The sequence below is a fragment of the Acomys russatus genome, chromosome 32, assembly GCF_903995435.1.
Source record: "Acomys russatus chromosome 32, mAcoRus1.1, whole genome shotgun sequence".
Classification (NCBI taxonomy): domain Eukaryota; kingdom Metazoa; phylum Chordata; class Mammalia; order Rodentia; family Muridae; genus Acomys; species Acomys russatus.
Genome location: NC_067168.1, coordinates 979,331 through 1,006,768, shown reverse-complemented (window position 1 = coordinate 1,006,768; position 27,438 = coordinate 979,331). Strand labels below are relative to the sequence as shown.

Here is a 27,438-nt window from a genome sequence, read left to right as displayed (position 1 = left end):
ACCTCTCTGTTCAGCTCTTTAGTCTTTCGCAGGCTCCTGTGACGCTCAGCCTGGCGTGTGACACTTCTGTCTGCCAGTATTAAGGAAAATGTGTGTGCAGATTTTGAGACTGCTTCTTGGATTTCCCTCGTGGGAGTCTGCAGAATTGTGTCAGTCCATTCTCTGTCTTCAGCCCAGTAGGACTGCACTGTAAACCTGTACACTAGAAAGTCCTGCTAGGAAAGATGGTTTAATATGTAGGATATACCATATGCAGATTGTGATACTGAGATTTTATATGTATTTTTAAGTGCTGTCAAGTTTAGATTTCTTAGAATTGAAAGTTATTTTTTAAATACAGCTTGAAAATTGTTTTAATGAGGGAACTCACTGTAATTAAATTATTTAGTAATGTAAAGAACAGTCTTATATTTCAACTAATTTTTTTTTTTTTTTGCTTTTGTAGGATATTGCAAATGAAGACCATCAAAAAATCGAAGTGTTAAAATCAGAAAACAAGAAACTAGAAAGACAAAAAGGAGAATTAATGATAGGGTTTAAGAAGCAATTGAAATTAATTGACATTTTGAAAAGGCAAAAGGTGAGTCTAGTAACAGAACGTGTGTCAGCTAGGTTACAAGCAGACCTTTCTACTGAAAAGCTTAAGTTTTACTCTGTGTTTATAATCTTACACATGAAATTGTGTCTAAAGATGTAGTGTACACATGTGTAATACATGGTGAGGGATATTGGTTTAAAACACACACACACACACACACACACACACACACACACACACAAACACACACACACACACGGTCTCTCCCAACCACACAGAGGACCACACGTGAGAATGACTCATTTAGTCGACTGTTTCCCTCTTCACACTCTGAACAGTAATTCCAAAGCCGATTGCCCTTTTCTTGAAACAGGACAAAAGACAATCCACAGCTCTTCCTTTCTTGATATAAAGATTAGGCATAATCATATTGAATTATTCTTTTAACGGCAGCTTGGTCTTGAGTGTAATATCCACTTAAAACGTTACACTTGCATAATCAGGATATATATTTCAACAATGGGGCTCGTTTATTTATAGTATATTAACACAAAATTACAAATCTCCTGTTGGTGTGCATCTTTCTCTAAATCAGACAATATATTTTTTTAAAACAGATGCATATTGAAGCTGCCAAGATGCTGTCTTTCAGTGAGGAGGAGTTTATGAAAGCTCTTGAGTGGGGCAGCTCATGAGTAAGCGATTTCAAGTTGATGTTTATTTGTGTTAATTTGACATCAAATGGTAGTGTTTCTTTACTGTTATAAGTAACGAGAATATTTGTGAAAAGAAATGTTCAGATAATGACCCAGTGAAATAAACAATGTTGGTTTGTCGAAATAGTGTCAGTAACTTTTAGCTAACAGGAAAAGTTTAGAGATAGAAAAAAGGGACACGCCTACTGCACTATAATCAAAGGCTCATAAGAGCACTATAAGTGATTATCTAGGAATAATCTGCGTGACAGAATGAATTCATTTCTGGAGATATACTGCCAAAACAAGGTGCACGGAGATGCACTCAGGGATACACACAAAATAAAAATAAATGCTTAAAAAAGAACATTTAAAAAATAAAGTCGTCTCAAAGAACCCAGGGCCTGATGACTTCACTGCTAGCTTCTGCCAATCATTTAAAGCCCAGCAGCTGTTCTCAAGCTATTCCAAAACACTGATATAAAGACTCTTCCAAATTCAAGTATGCTCACCCTCATACCAAAGTCATGCTAGGGCAACATACAAGTAAACAAAACCAAGCCAACAACGCCCACAGCCCAATATCCCTATCAACTCAGATGGAGAAATGCTCACCATAACCCCAGCAAACAACTTCAACAGTGCATAGAAAGGTCACTGACCAAGATGAAGTGGGGTTCAGCCAAGAAGATTCAACATTCAAATCAATAAACATATGTCACACTGACAGAATGAAGAAAGTTTGTAAATCCAGTAGAGCAGAACAGCCGAAGACTAAACAATACTTCATGACAAAAAACTGTCAGCAAAGTAGGTTACAGAAGGAATGTAGGTACTTCCTACATGAAGTAACATGTGACAACCCACAGCTAACACACTGAACAGAGAGAAGCTCATGCTCATCCCCACAGGTCCTATCCCCAGCATAGCACACACAAGTGGAAGACAGCAGGGGCCTTTTCATACACCAATGGCCAAGTGTCAGAAAATTTACAGTAATCCCATTTGTAATATCTAACAAAAACCATTTCAGACAATTTAACCAAGGAGATCAAAGATGGCTGTATTGAAAACTAAAATATTGAAGATGGAAACAACACAGAGAGGGAACAGACCACGGAGTAAGTTAAAATGTTAAACTCCAAAAACATGTATGAGCCCAGCATGGGGGCCCATGCCTTTAATCCCAGTATTTAGGAGGCAGAGGTAAATAGCTATATTTCATGTTTATGAATTACAAAATGATCTTTATACATACTGCCCAGAGAGGTCTGTAAACTCAATGTAGCTGCCATGGACACATCCAAAGCATTCTTCAGAAATAGAAAAAACAATTCTGTAATTCACATGGAACCTCAACAGTACACATCACCAAAGTGACCTTGAACATAAGAACAGCAGGCAAGCCGGGGGAGGTGGCGCACACCTGTGATCCCAGCACTTAGGGAGGCAGAGGCAGGCGGATGGCTGAGTTCAAGGCTAGCGTGATCTACAAAACAAGTCCCGGACAGCCAAGGCTACACATCAACCCTGTCTCAAAAACCCAAAAACCAACCAAACAAAAACAGGGAAAAAAAAAATCAAGACAGACTACAAGAAGCTGTAGTAATCATGGTCCCAGCAGAGAGGGATCTAGAAGACAGCACAGAGCTCCACCACCCTGATCTTACACAGAGGTCTGGTCTTGTCTTTCTTTTTCTTTTTTTTTTTTTTTTTAATTTTTTAAGATATGACCAGGAAAGCAATAATTACAAAGCTGCACAGCAAAGGACACAGAAAGGGAAAAAAACTAGAGTAAGTTAAAAATGTTAATATCCAGGCTGGGTGTGGTGCTGCATGCCTTTAGTCTCAGTACTTGGGAGGCAGAGGCAGGCAGATCTCTGAGTTTGAGGCTATCCTGGTCTACACAGCGAGTCCAGGACAGCCAAGGCTACACAAAGAAACCCTGTCTTGGAAAAAAAAAATCCCCCAAAGTTAATATCCAAAACCATATCCCAGTACTTGGGAGGCAGAGTCAGCTAGGGCTACATAAAGCGACCCTATCTCAAAAACAACAACAAAAAATCCCCACCACTACCACAAAACCCTCAAACAAACAAACAAAAAACCAACTATGTATAAGCTCAACAGCAAGGAGGGAGACAGAGACATCAGAAAAAGATCTAAGTGTGTGTGTGTGTGTGTGTGTGTGTGTGTGTGTGTGTGTGTGTGTAATATATCATATCTCAATATATATATATCTCACTTGCGTCTCTAACTGCAGTTCCTGGAGATCTGATACCCTCTTCTGGCCTCCTCAGGTACTGCACACGTGGTGCACATACAGACAAGCAAACACTCATGTACACAAAAATAAACCTTTTAAAAGATAACAATGTTTGGGAGAATATGGAGGAAAAGGAACCATTACAGGATATTGGTGGGAATGTAACGAATACACACACATCATAGAAAACAGCCTGTATGGGGGTTTCTCATATGATTATAGCCATCGTATTAGGAATATATAAACTGTAGGACGCAGTGTGGTGAGGAGACGTCTGCACTGTCTTGAGGATGGATCCAGAAGAACCTCTGAACAGCAGCACTGGCAGCACTGAGGAGTTAGCGTCTGTGCTTGGCCTACGTGGTTCTGTGGAATTCTGTGGCATGATGGCATCATAGAAGGCACAGTGAATAGAAGTGACCAATTCTGCAGTTAAAGTACTAATGTGTTTAATTTCTGTCTTACTGTATAAAATGGTGAAATATAAGGATGTTTTAGAACACAAAGATAGACACCTTTACCAACTATAAAACAACAGTTACACTGACATCTAGTGGTGGCACCGGAAACATCCAGGTGTCATGGAAGCTTGCTGTGCAGATCACTTCTCTTCGCAATCTTCACTCCTTTTCTGATATGCTTTCCTAAACTCTTCACCAAGCATGTCGACATCGTCCTCTCTTTTAAACACTCCCTATGAAAAAAGCACTTTGTTGGTTACTTTTGAAGTGGGAGTGTTTCACTGGATGCTCTCAGGGCTAACCCACATGGGCACGCAGCTACTCAAGTTACCCAAGAGAATGAGGCCTTTTCAACAGGTTCAGTTTCGCCAAGACTGTGGGTTCAAGGACATCCTGAGTCTTCTTGAGCTGCCCCGTTTCCTGACTGGTCGCCTTCACAGTAGAAGGCTGTTGTTGTGACCTGTGCCCTTGTGCTCTAACTGCGCTGTGACGGCCTACCTTGCCCGGCAGGAATGGAGCGCCGCGCCTGCTCGAGTCTACCCTTGTCTCATGGAGCTGTCATTGTTATGAGGGAGGAGGCGCATGAAGAGGCTGGTCTGCGCTGGATTACCACAGGGACACATTTGTCTTGTCTGAGTTTGTGGCTCACTTTGGGAGATTTAATTGAACTCTAATAGGTCCTGTCTGTCCTCAAAAGTATCTTCTCCACTAAAATGTTGAAATCCAAAGATCCTCTTAGCAGTCATAATCTTTTTCATTAAATATACCAGGCACAGGTGGATTTTAACATTGGTCTATCATTTCGTATTAAATCTACCTAATTAGACTGTAAGACCCTATGACTAGCAACTTTCTTTCTTTTTTTAAGATTTATTTACTTAATAAGTATACAGTGTTTTGCCTGTAGAGGCCAGAAGAGGGCACCAGATCCCATTATGGATGGTAGTGAGCCACCGTGTGGTTGCTGGGAATTGAACTCAGGACCTTTGGAAGAGCAGGCAGTGCTCTTAACCTCTGAGCCATCTCTCCAGCCCATCAACTTTTAATAATTTTTCTTCTCCTTTCATTGTTAGGTACGGAACACAAAAAATACACACTTGATTCTACCAGTCAATAAAGACCTCAAACAACATGACTTGTATATTTGAAGGGCTATACTTTATGAATCTAATTATATGGACAAGGAAGCTGATTATTAGTAGTCACAAAGTATTTCAGATACACATGAAAATTCACTGCCTTTTGGAATTAATCTCAAAAGGTAAAACTGCCTAGTATCTACTTACAACCAGCCTCCTGTAGAGAGACTCACATCAAGCATGTCTGTAACCATCTTCATTTTGTCTATTTATAGTTGCTCCAGGGTAGTTTGTTTTTAGATTTTCCATGCAATAAGGAGATAAAAGGGCCTCAAAAATGTAGCTCAAGGGCTGGTAGTATAGCTCACTCCATAGAGCACTTGCGTAGCAAGGCACCGGGTTAGCTCCCCAGCACTGCACAAGCTTGCAAAGTAGCACAAGCCTGTATGGAGTACTTGCCCTCAGGAGGCAGAAGCAGGAGGACCAAAAGTTCAAGGTCATCCTCAGTTACTCAAGGTGTTCCAGGCCAGCCTGGGCTAGAGTTTGTCTCAAAAAGTGAGTGAGTGGCTGGGCAGTGGTGGCGCATGCCTTTAATTCCAGCACTTGGGAGGTAGAGGCACGCGGATCGCTGTGAGTTCGAGGCCAGCCTGGTCTACAAAGCGAGTTCAGGATAGTCAAAGCTACACAGAGAAACCGTCTCGAAAAACAAAACAAAACAAAACAAACACAAACAAACAAACAAAACAAAAAAAAGTGAGTGATTGAACGATTGAGTGAGGGCGGGCGGGAGTGAGTTCATAGAGAAGCTCCATAACTCTAGCTCAGATGAGTAGTCATGCTCCAAGAGCAACTCTTACTACAGAGGGTTTCAGAAGGGCCGTAGGGTTCAGCACCTGCCAAGATCCCAGTGCTTCCCCAGAACAGCACAAAAGCGCACGACCTTACACCAGCCACACTCTAGAACCTCCCACACTCTAGAACCTCCCACACTCTAGAACCTCCCACACTCTAGAACCCTGCTACTGCTGTTGTTTTCTCCATTATTATAGGTCATGAAGATCACATGCTAAGATACGTGTCACTTACTTTGGGGAGATAGCCCAGCAAGTTTGTAGCATGTTCTTTGAGGAGCTTCAGCCTTTCTTCTTCAATAATCTCATTGATGCAGCCCTGCCTTCTTTGCTGTAGCTGTAACTCCTCCAGCTCACGTTGCTGAAAATGAAGTCAAAATGTCTTAACTGTCACAAAATATATTAATCTCTTGTGAAGTTTACAAATAATACTGTTCTTGAAGTGAACTAAATAATAAGACAGGTAGTTAACTATAAGTTTAGAAGATAATAGTGTATTTTTACATATATAAATATATATACCTGTATTTTTAGCATCATTACTTCTTTGAACTCTTAAGAACAATTGTGTCCCAGCCACACTTTGGTTTTCTTTATTTGTGGTGCTGGTGTTTGAACCCATGGCCTGCTGTCTCCGTTCTTGGTTACTGTGCTAACAGCTGTTACTGTCAATAACCCAACACTTGTAAATGTTTACCATGTGTCAGGCAAACTGCATTCTGGATCAGGATCCCCTTGAGGATTAGATTCAGGCCAAGACTGGCTTACTCCACGCCTAAGAAATTGAGGCTTTTATCTGCTGAAGAGTTAGTTCACTGAGGTTTAAGTGTGAAGGGACACAGGACTCACTGACGGGCAGACTAACCAGTTACACAGAGACAAGGTAGAAAAGCCAGGAAGCAGGAGACCCAATGACCTCTGGGTTTTCTGTGATTATACCATTTATGCTTTCTTTTTTTTTTTTTAACATGTTTTTGGTTTTTCCTTCTTCCTCCTCCTAAGCTGTCATGTTCTCTAAGACTCAATCTTAGCCCTGATGCTGTCTCGTTGTGATGCGGTGTCTCACCTAAATATTGTTGTGCTGCTTAATCCCAGGTAAGCACTTCTCAAAAGTGAACCAACCAAACCAACACTGCCTAAGCTTCTAAAATGGAGCCGCATACATGGTCTGTGGGTTTCTCGTACTTGAAACCTTCAAATTATTTTGCTTCCTTCCTTCCTCTACCTATGTGCTAGGGGAAAAGCCACAGAATCTCATTCATCTTCTGTAAAAAATATTCGAATTCCTCTGTCACCTCCTAGTGCTGCAGTTTAAATCCATGAAAGTCAGGCTGCGGCTCCTGCTGTTTATGGTGCTGCCTGTGCCTGAGAGGCCGCAGGCGCCACGCTTAGGGCGCTTCATCTTCTTCAAGCGTTCACAAACAACTATCTTGGGTTCTTCAAACATATCCTTTCAGTGACACATAGCATTTGAGTATTTCAGTTTTATCAATGAAACAAATATTTAAGTCAGTGTGTTAAATTTACAAGTTGGTTCCCTGTCCAACTTCTTGGTTTTTTTTTTTTTTTTTTATCCTTTTCATTTTTTTCCAAGACAGGGTTTCTCTGTGTAGCCCTGGCCATCCTGGAACTTACTGTGTAGACCAGGCTGTCTGTCCTTGAACTCAAGAGATCCCCCTGCCCCTGTCTCCCAAGTGCTGGGATTAAAGGTATGCCCTACCACCGCCTGGCCCCCTGTCCAACTTTTTAAAAAAATATTTATTTATTTATTTATACAAGTGTTCTATTTGCAGAACAGAAGAGGGCATCAAATCCCATTATAGATGGTTGTGAGCCACCACATGGTTGCTGGGAATTGAACTCAGGACCTCTGGAAGAGCAGACAGTGCTCTTAGCCACTGAGCCATCTCTCCAGCCCTCTGTCCAATTTTTAAATCTGCATTTCCGGAGCTGGAGAGATGGCTCAGTGGTTAAGAGCACTGCCTGTTCTTCCAAAGGACCCGGGTTCAATTCCCAGCACCCACATGACAGCTCACAACTGTCTGTAATTCAAGTTCCAAGGGATCTGACACCCTCACACCAATGTTCATGAAATAATAAAAAAAAAATTCAAATTAAATCTACATTTCCAACAATTAACCTCTTTTGGCCATAAAAATTAATGTGAACAAATACATATTCCTTCAAGAGCTACTTTTCTCTCTACATACTCTTTTTACACGGCCTGCTCACTGCAGGTGTAATCAGTAGTCACCTTAAGGCCTCACCTCTCCAGGTCTAACTGGTCCCCAGCATCATCAGTGCTGCATGGTTAGCATCTGAGCAGCCCCTTCTCCATTTGCACATGCCACCTCCTACACTGAGACTCAGTACATGCCTTACTGGTCTGCCTATCTCCTTCCCAGCATCGCCCCTTTCATATCTACTCAATGCTGCGACCTGAATCATCTCCCACATGCCAATCTTAACATGCCATTTTCTTAATTCTTCAGTGACTTCTCTTGGGGAAAAAAACCTACCTTAATATTCAAAGGTACCATGGTGTGTAATTCCTCTCTCTGTACCAATGCCTCCATACTTTGTATCAAACACAGTATATGCTTATACTTTATTTTTTATATTTTTCTCAACCAAGACTAAGCTTATTATGTCTCAGCACCAGCACATAAAAACCTCAATGATCAGTTTCTAGATGCTTTAAATAAGTGGCTACTCAGTAAACTTATGGATCACATTATCAGTAAACAAATATCTACCTTTGTACGACACATAAACACCTCTTGAGTGGGCTGGGCAGTGGCTCAGCAGCTAAGGTGCTTGCACACAAACATGAGGACCTGAGTTCATATCCTCAGAACTCAGGTGCAGTCGAATGTGAATGATTCCCGGTTCTGACAAAATGGGAGACAGCAGCAGGCTGGGTGGCCTCCAGCACATCTGCAGTGGGTCTACAGACCCCGCCTCCAACAACCACACATACACACACACACACACACACAGACACACACGCACGCGCATGCACACAGGCTCTCAGCAAATGTCTGTTGATGAATAGGTGAGCTAGTTGCCACGCAATGAGAATAAGCTAAGAAGCCACGGCTCGCCTCACCTTGTCGGCAAGGAGCTGGCTACGCCGGTCCTCGATGAGCTTCTCCACGGCTCGTTTGTGCTCCAGCTGCTTCATTCGCTGTTTCTGGGCGTTCATGAGCTCTATGCGGTCGTCTTCGGCAAACTTGGCCAGCATGGCTTTCCTAAAGGTCTCCTCCTCCTCTTTTGCAGCCTGTAGTGTTATTTCCTTCAGTGCCATTTGGTCGTCAAAGTCTTGCTTCATCTCCCTCTGCCGCCTCAGTTTCTGCTCTGCTTCCTCCTGCACAACAATGCAGCCAGAGGTAAGCGCTTCCGTCTCAGCGAGCAGCAGGCAGAGCGGGAGGCTCGGGCGCTCGAGGCCAGCCTGGCTGCAGGGAGCCGCGCTCAACACCATGGGTGTACAGCGTTTGGGTATGCTGTGGACTGCAGCGTAAAACCACATAAACAGAATTAAGCCTTTCATGACAACACTGTCCCACCCCCTTAACTATTTAAATAAAATGATGTTCTTTTCTTGAATTTATTTTTATTGTATGTGTGTGTGTGCATGTGCATATGCACGCGCATGTGTAGGTGCCCGCTGAGGCCAGAAGAGGGTGGGTGGGTGCCCTGGACGGCAGTTATGGGTCCTTGGGTCATCTCCAAGAGCAGCAAGTGCTCTTATTCACTGGTTCTATAACACGGCAGTCATTTATTCTAAAATTTTAAGTTGTATATAGCAGCCATCTTCTTTCTAAGCTCAGAATTTATGTGTAAGTGCTTTAAAAGGAGCTACTGTGAAAGTCTGTGCACACACCCGAGTTTACTGATCTCGAACCAAAGACAATTATATCGTCTGTGCACAACCACTCAACAGTTTGCAGCCTTCTCCTTTTGTGCAATCAAAGCTGCATGTACCCACTCTAGTGTTCTAACCCTCCTGTAATTCTCAAAAAACAAACAAACCCCAAATACAAAACAAAACAAAACCCTTGCAAAACAGTTAAAAAACAGTCACCTAGCAATGAAATTAGAAGTTTTTCAGGGAAATAAAAACTTATGGGACACAACTAACTTCCTTTCCTGTAAGCTCTTAATTTCCAAACATGTGAAATTTTTCATATACAAAAAATATAAAGATTTCATAGTACGCATCCACATTCCTAACACCAAAATTCTACATTACATCTTTTATTCTTTTTCTATCATCTGTTTATCCATTCACCGAGAACTGGCACAAATCTTTTTTGTTTTGTTTTGTTTTTGTTTTTGTTCTTTTCGAGACAGGGTCTCTCTGTGTAGCCTTGGCTGTCCTGGACTTGCTTTGTAGACCAGGCTGGCCTTGAACTTACAGCGGTCTGCCTGCCTCTGCCTCCCGAGTGCTGGCATTAAAGGAGTGCAGCACCACTACCTCACTGCACCACCACCGCCCCGCCTGGCACAAATCTTAACTCGCATTTTCTAACCTAATCATCCTTGCACAGCCACTAGGCAGCCGAAGTCCGCAAGCAACTAAAACCCTAGCAGCTGCAGCAGCCACTTCAAGTTATTTCATGTGTGATGTGCTGTACTCATCCCTTCCTGAAAATAATCAAGCCCCTCAAGGACGTAGTTTTTTCTTTGCTGTTCTGGCACATCATGTTCTAGACTGCATATTTTGCACTTACTTGCCAAGTAATTGCACAGACATCAAAGGCTTGGAGAAGACAGTTTAGTTTGTGACATTTAGTCTAAAATGCTTCTTGAGTTTATAACATCTCTCTACACACAGTAATGTGATTTATGTAGTAAACACAAACACACACACACATACACACCACTATTGAGTCCTAGCAATCTACCACCTCTGTGAAATTTTGACCTAATTCACCAGTAAAGACATCTTGGGAAAAAAAAACAAAAAAAGAGGGAGCCGTTTGGCCGCCTGCTGTGCTGTGAACATTTCCCCATACCCACTGCTGGGTCTGTGCTAGTTATCAGGATGGGCCGCCAAACTTCCTGTCCGTTCCTGTGTTCCTGTGTTCTAAAGCCTTGAAACCTTCAAGCCACTCTCACCCCATACCTTTCTGGACTCTCTGCTGCGATCACAGCCTTCAACAAGGGCTTGCCTGTGGGTACTGTATTATGGGGACAGTCCCAGCAAGCAGCAATGAGGAATGGAGTGTTAGCAGGAAAGATAAAAGCCAACACAGGGCATGTCACAGAGATGGTCATACTGTGCACACTGCAGCTGTGCTCTTGGGACCTTCCCTGGGAAGGACAGAAGGAGCGATCACCCAACAGTTACTGTCCAGTTGGTGAGGCCTGTGTGGACAGGCCTGCTCTGTGCTGCCAGATCTCTCCCCCACGTGTGGAGAAGCTGTCAGCACAGTTAATCTAAGCGCTCACAAAAGTGCCCCACAGCTGTCCCCAAAGGACAAAGTAACATTGTGAATGAATTTCCAGAGAATGTGACCTTGGGAAAACAGCTGATCTCACAAAGCTCCATTCATTCATAGGACAATTCTCGAGTACTTTTTAATACAACTAAAGGCTCAGGTGCTGTGTCCTGTTTACACACTCATCAGCTAATGGACAGGTTTTACTATTAAAAATGCTGCTGTGTACATTTGTATAGAAATACACGTATAAATACATGTATTTCTAAAACAGTAAAGATAATACTTTCCAGTATAACCTCTGCTGTATCCCACATATTTTGCTACATTTTAAAAAAATTATTATCATTTGCTTAGTACTTATCTAGAAATGTATGCTTCATTATGGCACACTTAAGGACTACACAGTCACTGTCAGCACTGATTTTTCCCTGTAGTGAGAAAACAGATTTGCTATGACTGGAAACCTTGTGAATTTACAGAGGTTCGCTTCGTGTTCTAGGTGCCGTATGCTGAGCTCTGTGTGGATGGCTGGAGTCTGTACTCTGCTGTGTCTGCCGGGTCAGCTGTTGCAGGCTGTCATTAGGCAGTGTTCTCTGTTTCCTGGGACTCGGGCACAGTCATGATAATGGAGCACTGAGATCTGCTGCTCTGGTTGCGAATTTTCCTACTTCCCCCTTCCATTCCAGTCAGTTTTGGCTCATGAATCACAAAGCTGTGTTGTTCACATGTCTTCGGATTATCACGTGTCCCTGGATGAATTTATTTTGACTACAAGCTTCCTAGTCACAAAGCTGACTTTGGGTCATGTTAACACACACACACACACACACACACACACACACACACTCCAGTCTGCCTTCCCGACATCCTGCTCTGAGGCTGCACGTGCACACATTTAAGCTGTGTAGACTGTGAATGACACAGCTGCAGCATGCTCTTTAGGGGTCTCCACTCTTATAGCAAGTCTAAGCATCTTTTACCTGCAGCATTGACACTGTTTACGCACAGTGCAGTCCCTAATGTGGCTGGGTGTAGTTACGGTGTCTCCCCACAGCTCATCTCAAACCCATCTCTTCCCCGGTCGCTCCCGCCGAGCTGAGACTCACTTTCACTCTCAGTCTGACGATCTCGGCTTGCTCCTCCAGGTACAGCTCCTGCCGCACCTGCTCCAGGTCATCGCGCTGCCGCAGCGTTTCTTCCAACTTCTGGATCAGCTGTTAAAAAAAACACATTTAGAAAGCCTGACTCGGGCGACTGTGTCGGGAGTTGAGCAATTTTTTAAAAATTAGTTCTTTTCATACCAAATTCTGGCGCTGGACCCTCTTTTCCTCGCTCTCTTGAACTCTGGCAGTCCGCTCATCTTCTCTTTGTTGCTGGATGTTTGCAAACTCTATAATTTTCCGGTTCTCTTCCTCCATCTCCTCACGCTTTTTCTGTCTCCAGAGGGCTTGCTCCTTCTGGAACTCCTCAATATACTTCTGAGTTGCGTTCATTTTTTCTAACTTTTGCTGTCTTTCTCTAAAAGGCAATCAGGAGACTTGTTTTCTAGTTACAGAAATAATAAAGAAACAAGAAATAAATAGACTGTTTAGAGTCTATCAATCTGCTAGCCGAGCACACTTTCTGGGGATCAGGTGACTTTCCGTGAACCCAGCAGGCCACTCTTCTGATGGTGACATTTCAGATGGCATTCTGTACTTATGCTGTGTGCCAAGGACAGCCATCAGAAAACACGGCTTCTGACGTCTAAGATGAACAGATTTAAGAAAAACAAAGGCGTACTACTTACACACCTATTATTTTTCGGACCAACTATTAATGTGCATGCTGACAGAGACGAGGCAGAGCTGCACAGGCCACACTGGCCAAGCATGCGCCCTGGGCGGGCAGCTCTGGGACTCGCACCTGTGGGGTGTACTTACAGCTGGTCCTCCTCGTAGATCTTCCTGACAATTTCATCAATCATGAGCTTTTCCTTCAGCAGCTGCTCATACGCCTCCTGCTTTGTCCTCTCTTGCTCTTCGAGCTGCTTCTCCAGGTCCAGGAAGTACTGCGCCTTCTCCTTGTTCCGCTGCTCTTGCTTGGCGCTCTCTTCCTGCCGCAGCCTCTCCTGCTCCTCCATCATGATCCTGGCTATTTCAGCATCGCGTTTCTAGCATTAAAATCAAAATTTATCCTTCACTTTTGGGAGTGAGCATGGTTTACCACAGCAGTATGGACAGACACAGTTGCACACTCAGAAACCTGTTGTGTAAATAATTTTTATCTATTAAGTAAAAAGCATAAGTGCTTGTGGCCTGGAGGGTGTGAATGATGAGTCAGACCCAAAACGGGCATTCCGACTCTTTCCAGAAGCTCTTAGGGCAATGCCTGGCAAAGATAATCAAGTGCATGTTCAGAAAATACAAAGTAAAGTTGTATTTGTTAGTAACCACTTCAGCCACGCTCTATGTACGTTACGCAGAATAAGTTTCTGGTGTCACAATTCAGCAGGCGCTGTTGAGCACCCTCCTGCCCAGCACTGCTCCAGGGCCCCGCAGCCCTCACGTCCCCCCCGCTGGCACTCCTTCTTGCCACTCATCCTTCTCTTTTGTTTACTAAGGCGCAGCGTGGCTCAGCACACGGCACTGTGGATGTTCGCTCTTGTTTTCATTTTCAGTCATGCAGTGCCACTCCCACTAAGTTAGAAACAAGCCTTTACTTCCTGTCAGCATGTTCAATACCACTCAACTAAGTAACTTTAAACACACTGGAGCAATGATTAAAACTACCCTCTATCTGTTGTGCCCACATCCCAACTACAGGAGCAGTTAGCAGCCGAGAGAGAGAGGGAGGAAACTGGAAGACAATGCAGTCGTTCCTGACGCTGACGGTACCATGTAAACCTGTCACAGTGACTTGACCACAAGTTCTCCTGTGCTCATGCTGTGCTACATTCTTCTAGAACATAGAAGAGAGCAAAACAAATATATGATAAGAAAAACGTGCATAGACATCCACAGACTTACAGAAGCACAGAGAGGAAAGCCAGCTAGGGCTGGAGGGACGGCCTGCTGAGTCAAAGCTGCTCCCCACATGACTGGGTTTCAGCACACACACTGGGCAGGTCACAACCACTTGCAACTCCAACTCCACAAACCCAAGTCCCTATCCTGGCTACTGTGGGCACTGCAGGCATGTATGCATGTAGACACAGGAGCAAACACACACATACACATACACATGAAACAAAGCAAAACGGTAGCAGGCACATACACACACTTCTCTATTTAGTCAAGTCCTAGGAGTATATGTGAGTCACTTTTGATTTAGAAGATAGTAGCAATTTTAGGAGTCAAATGTGTAAAATGGCCACGGGTGACCTCATGTGTCAGAGTAAGCAAAACCACAAACAATGGAACAAACCAACTGGACATTATGCTCTATTTATCACTGGAAAAATAGAACTATACAGTTCACAAACAGGCCTCCCAAACTTCCTTAGGCTGTCACTGTTAGCATGGTCTACAACAGTGGGTCTCAGTCTGTGGGTCAGGGCCCCCTTGTGGGGACTCAAGTGATGCTTTCATGGGGTCCCATATCAGATACCCTGCATATTTACATTAAGATTCGTAACAGGAGCAAAGCTACAGTTAGGAAGGAGCAACAGAAGAGTTTCATGGTTGGGGGTCACAGCATTAGAAAGGCTGAGCACCAGTGTGTTAGAACTTTCTAGAATAGTCTGTGTCCATCCTGATGAGTTCTCCTGCTGTAGCACACTGGTTAAATACTGTGTTATCACATCTATAATGCTATGTGTGGAAGCATGTCTGTTGGTATTCACAGGCCATATGTATAAACATACGTGTATATGCAACTGTCTGGCCTCCCTGTGGAAATGAGCTCTGGTGACACCATGCCCCTTGGTTTTGCATGTTAACTCACATCACGTGACACAGCTGCTGGGGCAGCTCCTCAAACGTCTACCTGGGAGCAACCTGGCCCTGGAGAGTTAGACAGGGGTGAAAACAGAAACCAGGGGAAAAGTGGTGACTTTTGAAAAGAGAATGTGAAATGAACTAGAAACCCAGGAAAGGAGTGCTTATGAAACAAGAAAGCTTCTGCATACAACCGTCAGGCTTTAAATACTCAAAAAGAAGCCGGATGCAGTGGCACACGCCTGTAATCCCAGCAGAGGAAAGGAGGCAGAGGCAAGTGGATCTCTGTGAGTTCAAGGCCAGCCTGGTCTACAAAACAGGATAGCCAAAGTTTGTTACACAGAGAAACCCTGTCTCGAAAAGCAAAAGAAAGAAATATTCAAAGATTAAAAAGGGGAAAAGCATAGTAGCCACATCTTAGGATACAGACAGTCTGTACTGGGTTAGCCTGTCAGGGCAGTAAGTTCAAGAAGAACAGAGCAAATGCTGGGAGATACTTGGGCCTGAGGGCTCCAGTGTTCAGGCAAACACAGCTCTGGAGCAGTCACCTGAGGGTCTGAACTTTACAGTGTGGGGAACCTGGCCAACCAGGTTCTTCACTGAGGAGGCCGCTCTCAGAACTGGCCTGCCTCGGCGGCAACAAAGCTGAGCCAGCTTCCCTGGGACAGGACACAGACTTACCATTTGCTCGTATTTGATGGCGTCCTTCTCAGCAATCTGGGCTGCTCGCTCCTTGTTCATATAGGCAGCTTTCAGCTTCTGCTCCAACTCTCTGAGCTCAATACTGTGGGGGAAATGCAACTTTAAACTTGAGGACTATAAGGAACTCAGCTTCACAGGAAGTTTGGTGAACTCTTCTTTACTCAAAGAGCATACCCAATGGGGATCATTAGGTCCACGGGTGACTCATCCATCACATTTGATTGACACTGCGCTTGAGAAAGATTGCTCTTCTCTAACTTAACCTTCCTTTACATTTATTTATTTATGTATTTAAGTTAGTCGGAGTCCCGTCCTTCCACCCTGTGGGTCTGAGATCAAGCCCAGGCCTTCAAGCTTGGCAGCAGGTTAGTGTTAACCTATCTTGCCTACCACAGACCACTCTACCCTCGCAAAGCAGTCTCCTCTGGTTAGCTTCGTGAGGTCTTAGCAGAATCTGGGAACCGTATCTCCAGTTCTGATGCCTCTCAGGTTGACTGACAGGAAGACATGGCTGGCTTTAACCAATTCCATCTTAAGCAGCATTAAGAAGTTCATGGCAAGCCCAGGAGTGGTGGCACGTGCTCCAGATGCCAGAAGCTGGTAAGCAGGGGCAGGCGGACCTGAGTCTGAAGCCAGCCTGCTCTACACGGGGACCCCAAGCCCTCGAGTTACACAGTGAGACCCCAGCTCACACGTAAACAGTAGCAACAAAAGCCAAATAGTCTAGGATTCTACAAGGCTGGCTTTTTGTAATTAGAAATAATTTTAAAATTTATCCTTAAAGAAAAAGAAAGGAGATCAGTATTTCACTTTCACCGTCAGCGTCACCACTGAAGTCTACTAACGCAGCTGGCTTTCCGCAACATTGCTGTGGGCTGAGGCCGACTCTGGTGAGGCGCTTGCCTCGCACGACCCTGGCTTCGATCCCCAGCACCACAACAAACGGAGTAGTTTATGTGAGTATCTTTAAGTTCACGCAGGATTTCCAGGAAAAATATTAGCTGTAAATGCAAATATCTAACTAAAGCCTCACTTTCAGGTGCTTAGGGTGACACGCCGCACAGTGATGGAGATTGCAAATGCAAGTAGCAGAAGCCACGCCACCTGTTCTCTCTCACTTGCTGCCTCATCTTTTCATCCTTCAGACTTTCCTGCTTCAGTCTGGCCAGTTCGTTTGCGAGTTTCTCTTCCTGTTCAAGCTGTCGATCCCTCAACATCTTGTTCTCTTCTGCCTGAACAGAGAAGTGAAGCTTTAGTCACCTGTTTCCTCGAACAGGCTTCTCCACAGCAAACTAAATGCCCTGGCAGCAATACCAACTGCTTACTTCATATTTCAACAAATACATTTCAAATATTCTACCACAGAAAAATTTAAGTATTACCATATTACAAAGAATATTAATATACCTATATATTTATTCTTTTCTAAATTTATCAATATTTTGTAATTTTTTTCTCCAATCTTGCATTCCACTCCATTTTTCTTATTCTCTAGTTATCTCCATCATGGTATTTTAAATCAAATCCTAGAGGCTGGAGAGATGCTCAGGAGTTAAGGGCAGTAGCTGCTCTTGCGGAGGACCCAGGTTTGGTTCCCAGCACTCACATGGTGGCTCAGAGCCATCTGCTCCAAAGGCTCTGATGCTCTCTTCCTTGGCACTGACTTGCACACAGTGCACCCACACACATAGAGAAATACAGGTAAGTAAGACAGCCTTGGATGCTGCTGCCCACCATGGAAACCGCTCAGTGTGGCTCCACCTGACAAGAATGATCTACCTGACAAGAATTTCCTTTTCATAACCACACCACGAACTAGCAGGACTTCCTGAGTGAGGTCTAAGGTCTTGCCCACACTCATTTCCCGATTGTCTCAAGTTTTTTTCAAAACCAAACAAGGTCCACACATTGTATCTAATTGTCTTTTGCATGGCTCCTTTGTTTTATATATTAGTCACCTCCATCCGCCCCCACCCCCACTTTTTATCCCATAAACCAGTGATCTGTAGTAATTATAGTCTGTCTACGTTAGGGTTTCCATTGCTGTGACCAAGGCAACTTGGGAAGGAGAGGGTTTACGTCAGCTTACAGCTCCACATTATAGCTGACGTTGAAGGAAAGTCGGGGCAGGAACATGGAGGCAGGACCTGGAGGGAGGAGCTGATGCGGAGGACAAGGAAGGATGGCTCTGACTGGCGTGCTCCTCATGGTTTGCTCAGCCCATGGGTGGCACTGACCACAGTGAGCCTGGCCCACCCACATCAACCATGAATCAAGAAAATGTACCACAGGCCAGTCTGGGTCACTTTCACAATTGGGGTTCCCTCTTCCAAAATGACTCTAGCTGTGTCAAGCTAATACAAAACCATCCTGTTTTATACCCCGTGTTCTCCGGTTCCTCTCTCAGGAATGCCCTAAACTGGCCTCTCTCATGCTTTCTGTGAAACAGTGGGCAGACGGTGAGGCTTCAGTACTTTCTCAGTTAGGAAGCACATGGTGGCACAGGATTGTTCCCGAGGACTCTGGGCCTTGGCCAGAGAGCATCCAAGCACAGCCTGGGCTCATAGTGAGCTCCAGACCAGGGCATATCAAGACTGGTCTCAAAAGTAAATAAATAAACAAGCAAGGGGCTGGAGAGATGGCTCAGTGGTTAAGAGCACTGCCTGCTCTTCCAAAGGACCCGGGTTCAATTCCCAGCACCCACATGGCAGCTCACAACTGTCTGTAACTCCAAGATCTGACACTTTCACACCAATGCACATAGATTAAACCTAAATAAAATATTTTAAAAAATAAATAAACAAGCAAAACAAAAATAACACATGAAAAATGCTCAACATCATTAGACATCAAGAAATGCTGGTTAGGAACCGGAGAGGTGGCCCTGAGCTTGGTCTCCAGCACCCACCTCAGACGGCTCACCACTACCTGTCACTCAGACCCACCCACCTCAGACGGCTCACCACTACCTGTCACTTAGACCCACTCACATCAGACAGCTCACCACTACCTGTCACTCAGACCCACTCACGTCAGATGGCTCACCACTACCTGTCACTCCAGATCCAAGAGATCTAATGTCTGTGGTCCCTGAGGGCACCTGTATTCACATGAACATATTCACATGCAGACACACATTTAACATAATTAAAAACAATAAAAGTAAATAGTTTAAAAATGCCAAGATAAAGGCGAGGCAGTGGTTGAACACATCTTTAATCCCAGCACTTAGGAGGCAGAGGCAGGGGAATCTCTGAGTTTGAGGCCAGCCTAGCCTACAGAGTGAGCTTCAGAACAGCCAGGCTACACAGTAAAACCCTGTCTTGAAAAACAAAACAAAAACAAAAGCAAATTAAAATTACACTGAGATATAATAGTAGACAATCTATTAAAACACACACCCACACACACCAAAACAAAACAAAACCAGTGGTTACACCAAATAGTGAGAAATTGTATCATGCACACATTGCTGGGTGAGAGTATAAACTACCTGGAAATCAGCCTGGTGGTTTGTCATAAAGATGAAATATGATTACCACACAATAAAACAACTACACTCTTAAGTACTTGTCTCAGGAAAAGAAATCACATTTTTTTAAATCTATATTTAAATATATGTAGCAAATTTATTCATAATATCCAGTATTGAAAATTCCTCATCAGCCTAGTGTGTGGTTTAGAGGCAAATTAAAAGCCAAGGACAATACATGCAGTAAACTTTCAACCCCTACCCAGATCTAGCCAATGGACAGGACATTCTCCACAGTTGAGTGGAGAGAGGGGCCTGACTTTCTCACGAACTCTGGTGCCTCATATTTGACCATGTCCCCTGGAAGGGGGGGCCTGGTGGCACTCAGAGGAAGGATAGCAGGCTACCAAGAAGAGACTTGATATCCTATGATACAGGGGGAAGAGGTCCCCCACAGCCACAGTAATAGGGGAGGGGAGTAAGGGGAAAGCGGGAGGGAGGGAGGAATGGGAGGATACAAGGGATGGGATAACAATCGAGATGTAATATGAATAAATTAATAAAATATTTTTTTAAAAAAGAGGAAAATTCCTCATCAGATAAAGGGTCAAATATACTGTGGTACATCCACACTACAGAATACTACTTGGCAATAAAAAGAAAATAATCCATAAGAAATAAAATAAAATACACATAAAAATACAAACTAAAAAAAAAATCTTTAATAAGCTAGGATTCCAAACAAAAAACACTTAATTGACGCTTTCTCTTTGTTCCACACATGAAAAAGGCATTAAGGTTCTCAGTCTGTTGAATTTGAGTTAAGCAGAAGGGAAGCATGCCCTGAATGGAGCCAAGCTGCTCAGGAGCCCTGTTATGAGTAGAAGCAGCTAGGTCTAGGGAAGCAAGCTCCATCTGGCCAGGGAACATGTGACCTGTGGGGCAGGAGGATCTGGATGCAACATCTACAAGGTGAACTGCCAATAACTTAAGCCCCTAAAATGACCTTGACTGTGGTGGGAATACATCCCAACCAGCACTTGGTTCAGTCTGTTGGACAGCTGGGAATCCAGCATGCCTGCGTTCCTGACCCAGATACTAGGAGTAAACACGAGTTGTTGTAAGCTGTTAAGTCTGCAGCAATGTATTACACAACAGAAAGCTGCACACCGAACTGCACCTCTCATAACTCTCAGACTGGAGGAGGTGACGGAGACATGGCACTAAGGTAACTTGTGACCTTAGACCACAATAAGAACAATACAAGAAAAAAAACAACAAGCAAACAAGCACATACTGAGTAAATCCTGTAGTTCCGTCAACAGAATGGTAGGAAGGTTAATTTCTCTGTGGTGACAATTTCATGGTTTTCATCTTCTATGTAAGACTCTGGCATAAGGGGCTAGAGAGATAGCTCAGAGGTTAAGAGCACTGACTGCTCTTCTAGAGGTCCTGAGTTCAATTCCCAGCAACCACATGGTGGCTCACAACCATCTATAATGTAATCTAGTGCCCTCTCTTCTGGTGTGCAGGTGTACATGCAGACAGAGCACTGTATACATAATATAAATAAATAAATCTTTAAAAAAAGAGACTCCAGCATAAGCATCTTGCCTCAACATAAAAAGCTATAATATACATATTTCCCAAGTCTGTTCACCAAAAAGTCCTAGAGGAGGGATAATCTGGGAATAATGATCTCTTCCAGCTTGGCACAACAGCTAACGCCAGGTGTGGCACAAGACATTTACAAGATGAGCCCTGTGTTGGCCCACTCCTCCAGAGGAGGTAATGATGGCGCTAGTATCATTCTGAGTCTTATGTTTGAGATCCAGTAGATAAAATAATAGTTTGGTCCTGTCCAAACTAACAGCAGCCAACTTAAGACACAGGAAGAGCCAGTATTACAGTCAGAGTCCAAGGCAAAAAACAAAAACAAAAGCTCCACACCAGATACCTCAACTTGAAGGTGTCTATCAGGAAGAATTAGCTGCTTTGGCAACTATCAGTCTCTTTGTTCTAGTCAAGCCTTCAACTGGCAGAATGAGATCCTCTCACGTTAGGGAGGGCTAACTGCTTACTCAGCCCACTGACTTCAATGTCACCCTTATCTGAAAACACCCAGAATAAGGTCAGCTGAGGGCCCAGTCAAGCCGACAGGACAAATCAACCATCATAAGATACTCTGTGCTGGCAAAAAGCAAGAAAGATATCAAAGCTAAAAGGTGTTTTGTTGAGAGAGCACAGAAGCAATGTAAGGGCAGCCTCTGGCCAAGGGCAGGATGATCTGAGGATCAAAAGACACAACATGGAGTTGGTAAGATGGCTCAGACGGTACAAGCACGTGTGGTTAAGATTGAAGACGTGTTCAAGCCCCAGGACCCACAGGATAGGAGGAGGGAAGCGACTCCTGCTCTTCCTTCTACCCTTCTACACACACACACACACACACACACACACACACACACACACACACACACATAGACAGAGAGAGACAGAGACAGAGACAGAGAGAGACAGAGACAGAGACACAGAAACACAGAGAGACAGACAGAAATTTAAATTTGCCCTTAAGAAAGTAAATTATAGAGGCTAGGGCTGTAGTTCAGTAGATTATAAGAAGCCAACTTTCTAAAGGCAGATTTTGGCATAGTACAGAAATTTGCTTTAAGTGAGATGACGACATCATGACAGTATGTGAAAGAAAATGTCCCTGGTTCATCAGATGTACACAGATGCACACTGACCATTGCTAGACAGAGTTGGGGTATCTGGGGGTTTTCCTTAAAGGCAAAATAAGAATAAAAAGCATAGAAAAGATGGAATGTCCAGGATTTGCCTGTTCGGTTAAAAGATCAGGTGTAAGCTTCTGGAACTTAGGACAGAAAGGAGCCAACACCTTTAAGCCTTTCTTTTGCTATCCCTGATATACCCTCAAAATACTGGACATAGCACACTGGTACTCAAAACATCATAAAATAGGACATTATTTTCACACTTATGAAAATTCACCTATTTCACTTCCTGTTTCCTCTTTTCTACCACAATCTCCTAAAAATATTTAGAAATACCTAGGGTAGATATCGGGATGTAAACACATGCATACAGTGCCTAAATTCTTCAAAAAAGTAAAAATAGGAATAAATTTATATATCTCATACATATGTTCATCTCCTACTACTTAATAATGTCTATATTTAATGTCGGTAATTTTTAAAAAGGAATTCTTATTGGGAGGCTGTGCAGGAGGAACAGCAAAACAGCTCTGGAACTCACGGAATATGGCCCACTGGTTAGCAAATCCACGATGGGTGTGTCTCGGTGAGGCATAACCCTGAGAACTGCATGTCCTGAGGACTTCATGCTGTTATGGAGCACAGCTCACTTGTTACCTTTGCAGTGCTTATAATCCCCTTAATATGTGAATTGTGTGAGCGCTATAAAGGGGGCGTCCAGCCCCTCATTGGGCAGTGTCACTGGCACACGCAATAACAATGCTTGGTCTCTTTCAGGCATTGCTGCTGGAGCAGATTTACCACCATCCTTGGATGCCTCACTAGGAGCCATCAGCCGTAGGCCCCATTAGGAGCCATCAGCCCTAGCCCCAGTTTGCCTCCATCAGTGGAAGCCATTGCCGGGAACAATCCATTCAGGCCTGGAAGGTGGCCCTCAGAGAAAGTGCAGGGTCACCAGCCAGCCACGGGATCCATGGTATCAAAGGACTTTGATAAATTCTTAAGTTTCTTATTAGAAACTTATAGAAGGCAACACTGTTGTACCCATATAAACAAAACTGTGACATTAACAATTATGGATTTCACATTTATGCTTAATAACAGGGATGCTTATTATTTTGTAAAGGTTTGTTTATTTACTATTATGTATACAGTGCTCTGGCTGCATATGCACCCACAGGCCAGAAGTGGGCATCATCACGTTATAGATGGTTGTGAGCCACCACGTGGTTGCTGGGAATTGAACTCAGGACCTCTGGAAGAGCAGTCAGTGCTCTTAACCTCTGAGCCACCTCTCCAGCCCAGGAATGCTTATTCTTACCACACACTGTTCTAAAAGCTTCAGATTTGCTCATTGTTAAAGTAATTCTTGGAAGGGAGTACCATTATCACAGTTTATAGTTACAGTATAAAAAGGGACCAACTGACCCCAAGTTCTTCAGCTAAAATAACCCCAAAGCCTCAGTCAGTCCCAGCTTTCTCTAGCGCCTCAGCTCCCCCCAGGCCTGGCAGTCGTTTCTCCAGCTGGAGGAAACCTAACCGCAAACCCTGAGCTTACTTTTTGGATGGCTTCCTCCATGTCCAGCTCAATCTGCTCATTCTGCAGCGCTCTGAGGAATCTCTTGCGGTCAACCCTCTCGTTGTTTTCATTCTGCACGATCTGGTTCCGGGCTTGCCTCTCTATCTTATTCAAGACCTGGACATGCAACGATCTGCGGAAGTTTTCATCTACCAACTTCTGATGCCTCTCACTAAAGCTCAAAGCTCTCCTGGATGCCTACAATGTGGGGGAAGGGAAACACACAGAATTCAACGCTCCATGATCTCTTTTTTTCAAGATACTGTTGGAAATCCCTCTAACAAATGAGGGAAAAAACGGGCAACAGTCTGAATGGGTTTTGGCCCCCTTCCTGAATTCAAAGTATACCTAATGAAAATTTAAACGTGATAGGGTAAACATGATGACGTACTGGTTAAGCGGGTACTAATCACATTCCCTGTTTTGTAGGCAAAGCAGTAAAATTTGAAGTAACTTAAAATTGAATAGCATCAGGGAGGGAGAAAGTCAAGCTCTGCAGCTGCAGCTTAACCACCACTCAGAGCAGAGTTAAAGATGTAGCTACGTCAGTGAGAGGGAAAACAGTGCAGAAAAGCCTGGTGCGTCTCTCGTAAAATAACCCAGAATCTTCTAGAAAGCTAAGTTTCTCATTGACCTCTCGGATTATGCACTTCAAATTATATTTAAGAGGCAGAGAGCTCTGTTAGTAAACAAACATCTCAGAGAAAGGGTAAGCAGGCTACCAGGATGAGACTTGATAGGCTGTGACCATCTGGTGGGGAAGGAGGTCCCCTTCTTTCACGGGGGGAGGGGAATAGGGTGAAAGAGGGAAGGAGGAAGGATACAAGTGAGGGGCTAACAAATGAGATGCAAGCTGAATAAATCAATTAAATAAAAAAATAAAATAAACATGCAGTTTGAAGGTCCCCGACCCCTTCCCGGCCTCTAAGCTGCTTACCATCCTGTCTGACTTTAAACCTCGTCCTCCAGTTGGGTGAGTCTCCTGCCTCAGCAGCAACCAAGGCACCAGAGCCCGCTCCCGTGTTTACTCCGTGTCCCGGCAACCGCTAAAACGCGCCACCCGCCCCAGCGAGACGCAGCCTCCCATTGGCTGTCACACTATCCAATCAACACGGAGAATCTTCGTTGCCAGGCAGGAGCGTTCCTCCTATAGGACCGAACCACAAGGCGCGCGAACTTCGGATGCTGCGCCCTAACAGGATCCCTTTACATCCAGGGGAAGCTAATCTCCGCGGTTGAAGCCTCACCGGACACAAACTAGAAAAGCTCGACTTCTCACTGAGGTGACTGAGGGAGTGTCTTCCCTCCAGCATCCCCGGTGGTGGCGAACTGCCCACCCACGTGGGTGCTGGGCCCTGAACTCAGGCTTTCTGGAAAAGCAGCAAGGGCTCTTCACAGAGCCGTCGCTCCAGCCCTGATACACTCATTTAGAGACGATATATTTTGAGAATTCAGGGACACGGACAAGACCTTATTTACTTACCTGTAGCAGATGTCACTGTAGCGCTGGGCGGGGGGGGGGGGGGGGGGGAGCGGCCATACCGGAAACAGTAATTTTTGAGAAACTGCAAGAGACCAGTAAAAACAGAGCAGGTGTGGCTGCCTACTTGCAATCTCAGTGGTCGCAGAGGCTGGGACAAGTGACCCTCCAAGCAAGCCGGCTTGCTACCTTTCGTAAAACGACCAGGCCACCTGCCTAGGGATGGGACCACCCACTGTGGTCTAGGCCCTCCTACATCAATATGCAATCAAAAAAATGTTCCACAGGCCAATCTGATGGAGGCAATGCTTCATTGTTCTCCCCAGGTGTATCTTATCAAGTTGACAACCAAGATAGGCTATCATGAGTGATTAGCCTATGGTGTATAATTTTTTTTTTCCAATTAAAAAAAGATTGGCACGTGGGGCGATGGTGGCAAGCACCTCTAATCCCAGCACTCAGGAGGGAGAGGCAGACAGATCTATGTAAGTTCCACGCCAGCCTGGTCTACAGAGTGAGTTCCAGGACAGCCAGGGTAAAACAAAAAATAACCCAAAGCCCAGAGAAAACCCATCCTGAAAAACCAAAACAAACAAACAAAAGATTGGTCATCATATCATATATGAAACTGACCGTGGTGCATGTAGAATGCCAAACATTTTTGAACTCAGCATACAACTAGCAAACCCTTGGGATGCTACTAAAAAAAAAAAAAAAAAAAAAAAAAAGGTGGCTTATGTATGAATATATAATTTTAAACTTTAAATATTAAAACCAAAAAATTGTGAGTTATGGAATATGTAATGTCCTGGTGCATTACATAATATTTAAATCAATAAACATTGTCAAACATTTCTTTGAGGTGAGACAAAATCTTTTTCTCTTGCTTTTTGTTTCTGGTTTGTTTGCTTTAAAGATAAATTTATTTCTTAGGTATACAGTGCTTGCCTGCATGTACACCTGCAGGCCAGAAGAGGGCACTAGATCACATTATAGATGGTTGTGCGCCACCACGTGGGTGCTAGGAATTGAACTCAGGACCTCTGGAAGAGCAGGCAGCGTTCTTAACGTCTGAGCCACCTCTCCAGCTGTTCTCTTGCTTTTTGTAATGCACAGCATATTACCGTTGTACAGCTTGTTGCTGTCCACACCAGTACTTCTGACTGTATCTTAGTGACTGGCGTCCGGTCTTTCCCCATCTCTCCCTGCGCTTACATCCCACTCTGTTTTCACCATTCCACTTACAATTTCTGTGAAATCAACACTTTTTCCTACATGGTCACACAATCATGCATATAATTTTTTTTCTTGATAAGAATTTTTTGAGATTTTATTTTACATGCATGAGTGTTTTCCTGCATGTGTGTCTGTGTACCACTTTTGTGCCTGATGCCCACAGAGACCAGAACATGGTATCAGAACTGGATGTGTGTGTGTGTGTGTGTGTGTGTGTGTGTGTCATGTCACCATATCCACACTGGAGCTGCCGTGTGGGTGCTGGGAACCAAACTCAGGTCCTCTAAGCCACCGAGCTGTCTCACAGGCCCCATTCCAGTCATGCACTTTCTGTCTCTAACACCTAGATTATTTCAGCTGACATCTCTAGTTCCATCCACAGTGTCATAAATGACGAGACTTTATCCTTCTCTGTGGGTGAACTTATTATTTTGTCCACCTGTCAGTTGGCGGACAGGTTATAGCTATGACTTGACCACTGTAAACAGTGTTATAACCAGCACACATGTCCTTCAGCATACTGCTTCCATTTCCTTTAGATACATTTGTGCTGTGCGGCTGGATCAGCCTGTGGTTCTAGTTTGGGGGAACCTCAGTGCTGTATTCTCTAACATTCACACCCCTGTCAGCGGGGTACAAATGCTCCCTTTTCTGTGCTCTCAGCAATGCTGTTATCTTCAGTCGTTTTGAAAACCATTCTTGCTTGGGTGGAGTGATATCTGCTTGTTGCAGGTTTGACTCGTGTGGCCTGGATCGTTCATCATTCGTGATGTTGAGAGAGATACTTTTTCATGTTTATGTCTTTGTTGTTAGAAATGTCTGCTTAAACCCTATTTTTAAACCAGGTTTTGTGGTTACATGCTATTGGTTTTTGAGTTCTGTTGCTGTGATTAAAAAAAAAAAAAAAAAAAAGCACTCAGGCCAAAAGCAACCTGGGGAGGAAAGGAGTATCTGGCTTACTGGTCACGGTCAGTCTAGGA

The 27,438-nt window shown here is 44.0% G+C and overlaps 2 protein-coding genes across 2 annotated transcripts in view; one reads left to right on the top strand and one right to left on the bottom strand.

Annotated features, from left to right (window-relative positions):
* Nucleotides 1-1,414, top strand: part of Tex9 (testis expressed 9) — a 34,416-nt gene extending 33,002 nt beyond the window's left edge. Inside the window, exons 11-12 of the mRNA XM_051140493.1 lie at nucleotides 446-580; nucleotides 1,156-1,414. Coding sequence (XP_050996450.1) covers nucleotides 446-580; nucleotides 1,156-1,233 — 213 coding nt within the window. The 3' untranslated portion in view covers nucleotides 1,234-1,414. The remainder of the gene's footprint in view (nucleotides 1-445; nucleotides 581-1,155) is intronic.
* Nucleotides 1,415-3,925: 2,511 nt separating this feature from the next.
* Nucleotides 3,926-23,940, bottom strand: Mns1 (meiosis specific nuclear structural 1). The gene is made up of 9 exons (XM_051140190.1): nucleotides 23,722-23,940; nucleotides 17,061-17,188; nucleotides 15,936-16,038; nucleotides 13,260-13,489; nucleotides 12,639-12,855; nucleotides 12,444-12,551; nucleotides 9,000-9,257; nucleotides 6,126-6,251; nucleotides 3,926-4,193 (listed from the first exon to the last, which is right to left on the bottom strand). Exons 1-9 carry the CDS (start codon nucleotides 23,740-23,742, stop codon nucleotides 4,101-4,103), a joined length of 1,284 nt encoding a protein of 427 aa, XP_050996147.1. The 5' UTR covers nucleotides 23,743-23,940; the 3' UTR covers nucleotides 3,926-4,100.
* Nucleotides 23,941-27,438: the final 3,498 nt, after the last annotated feature.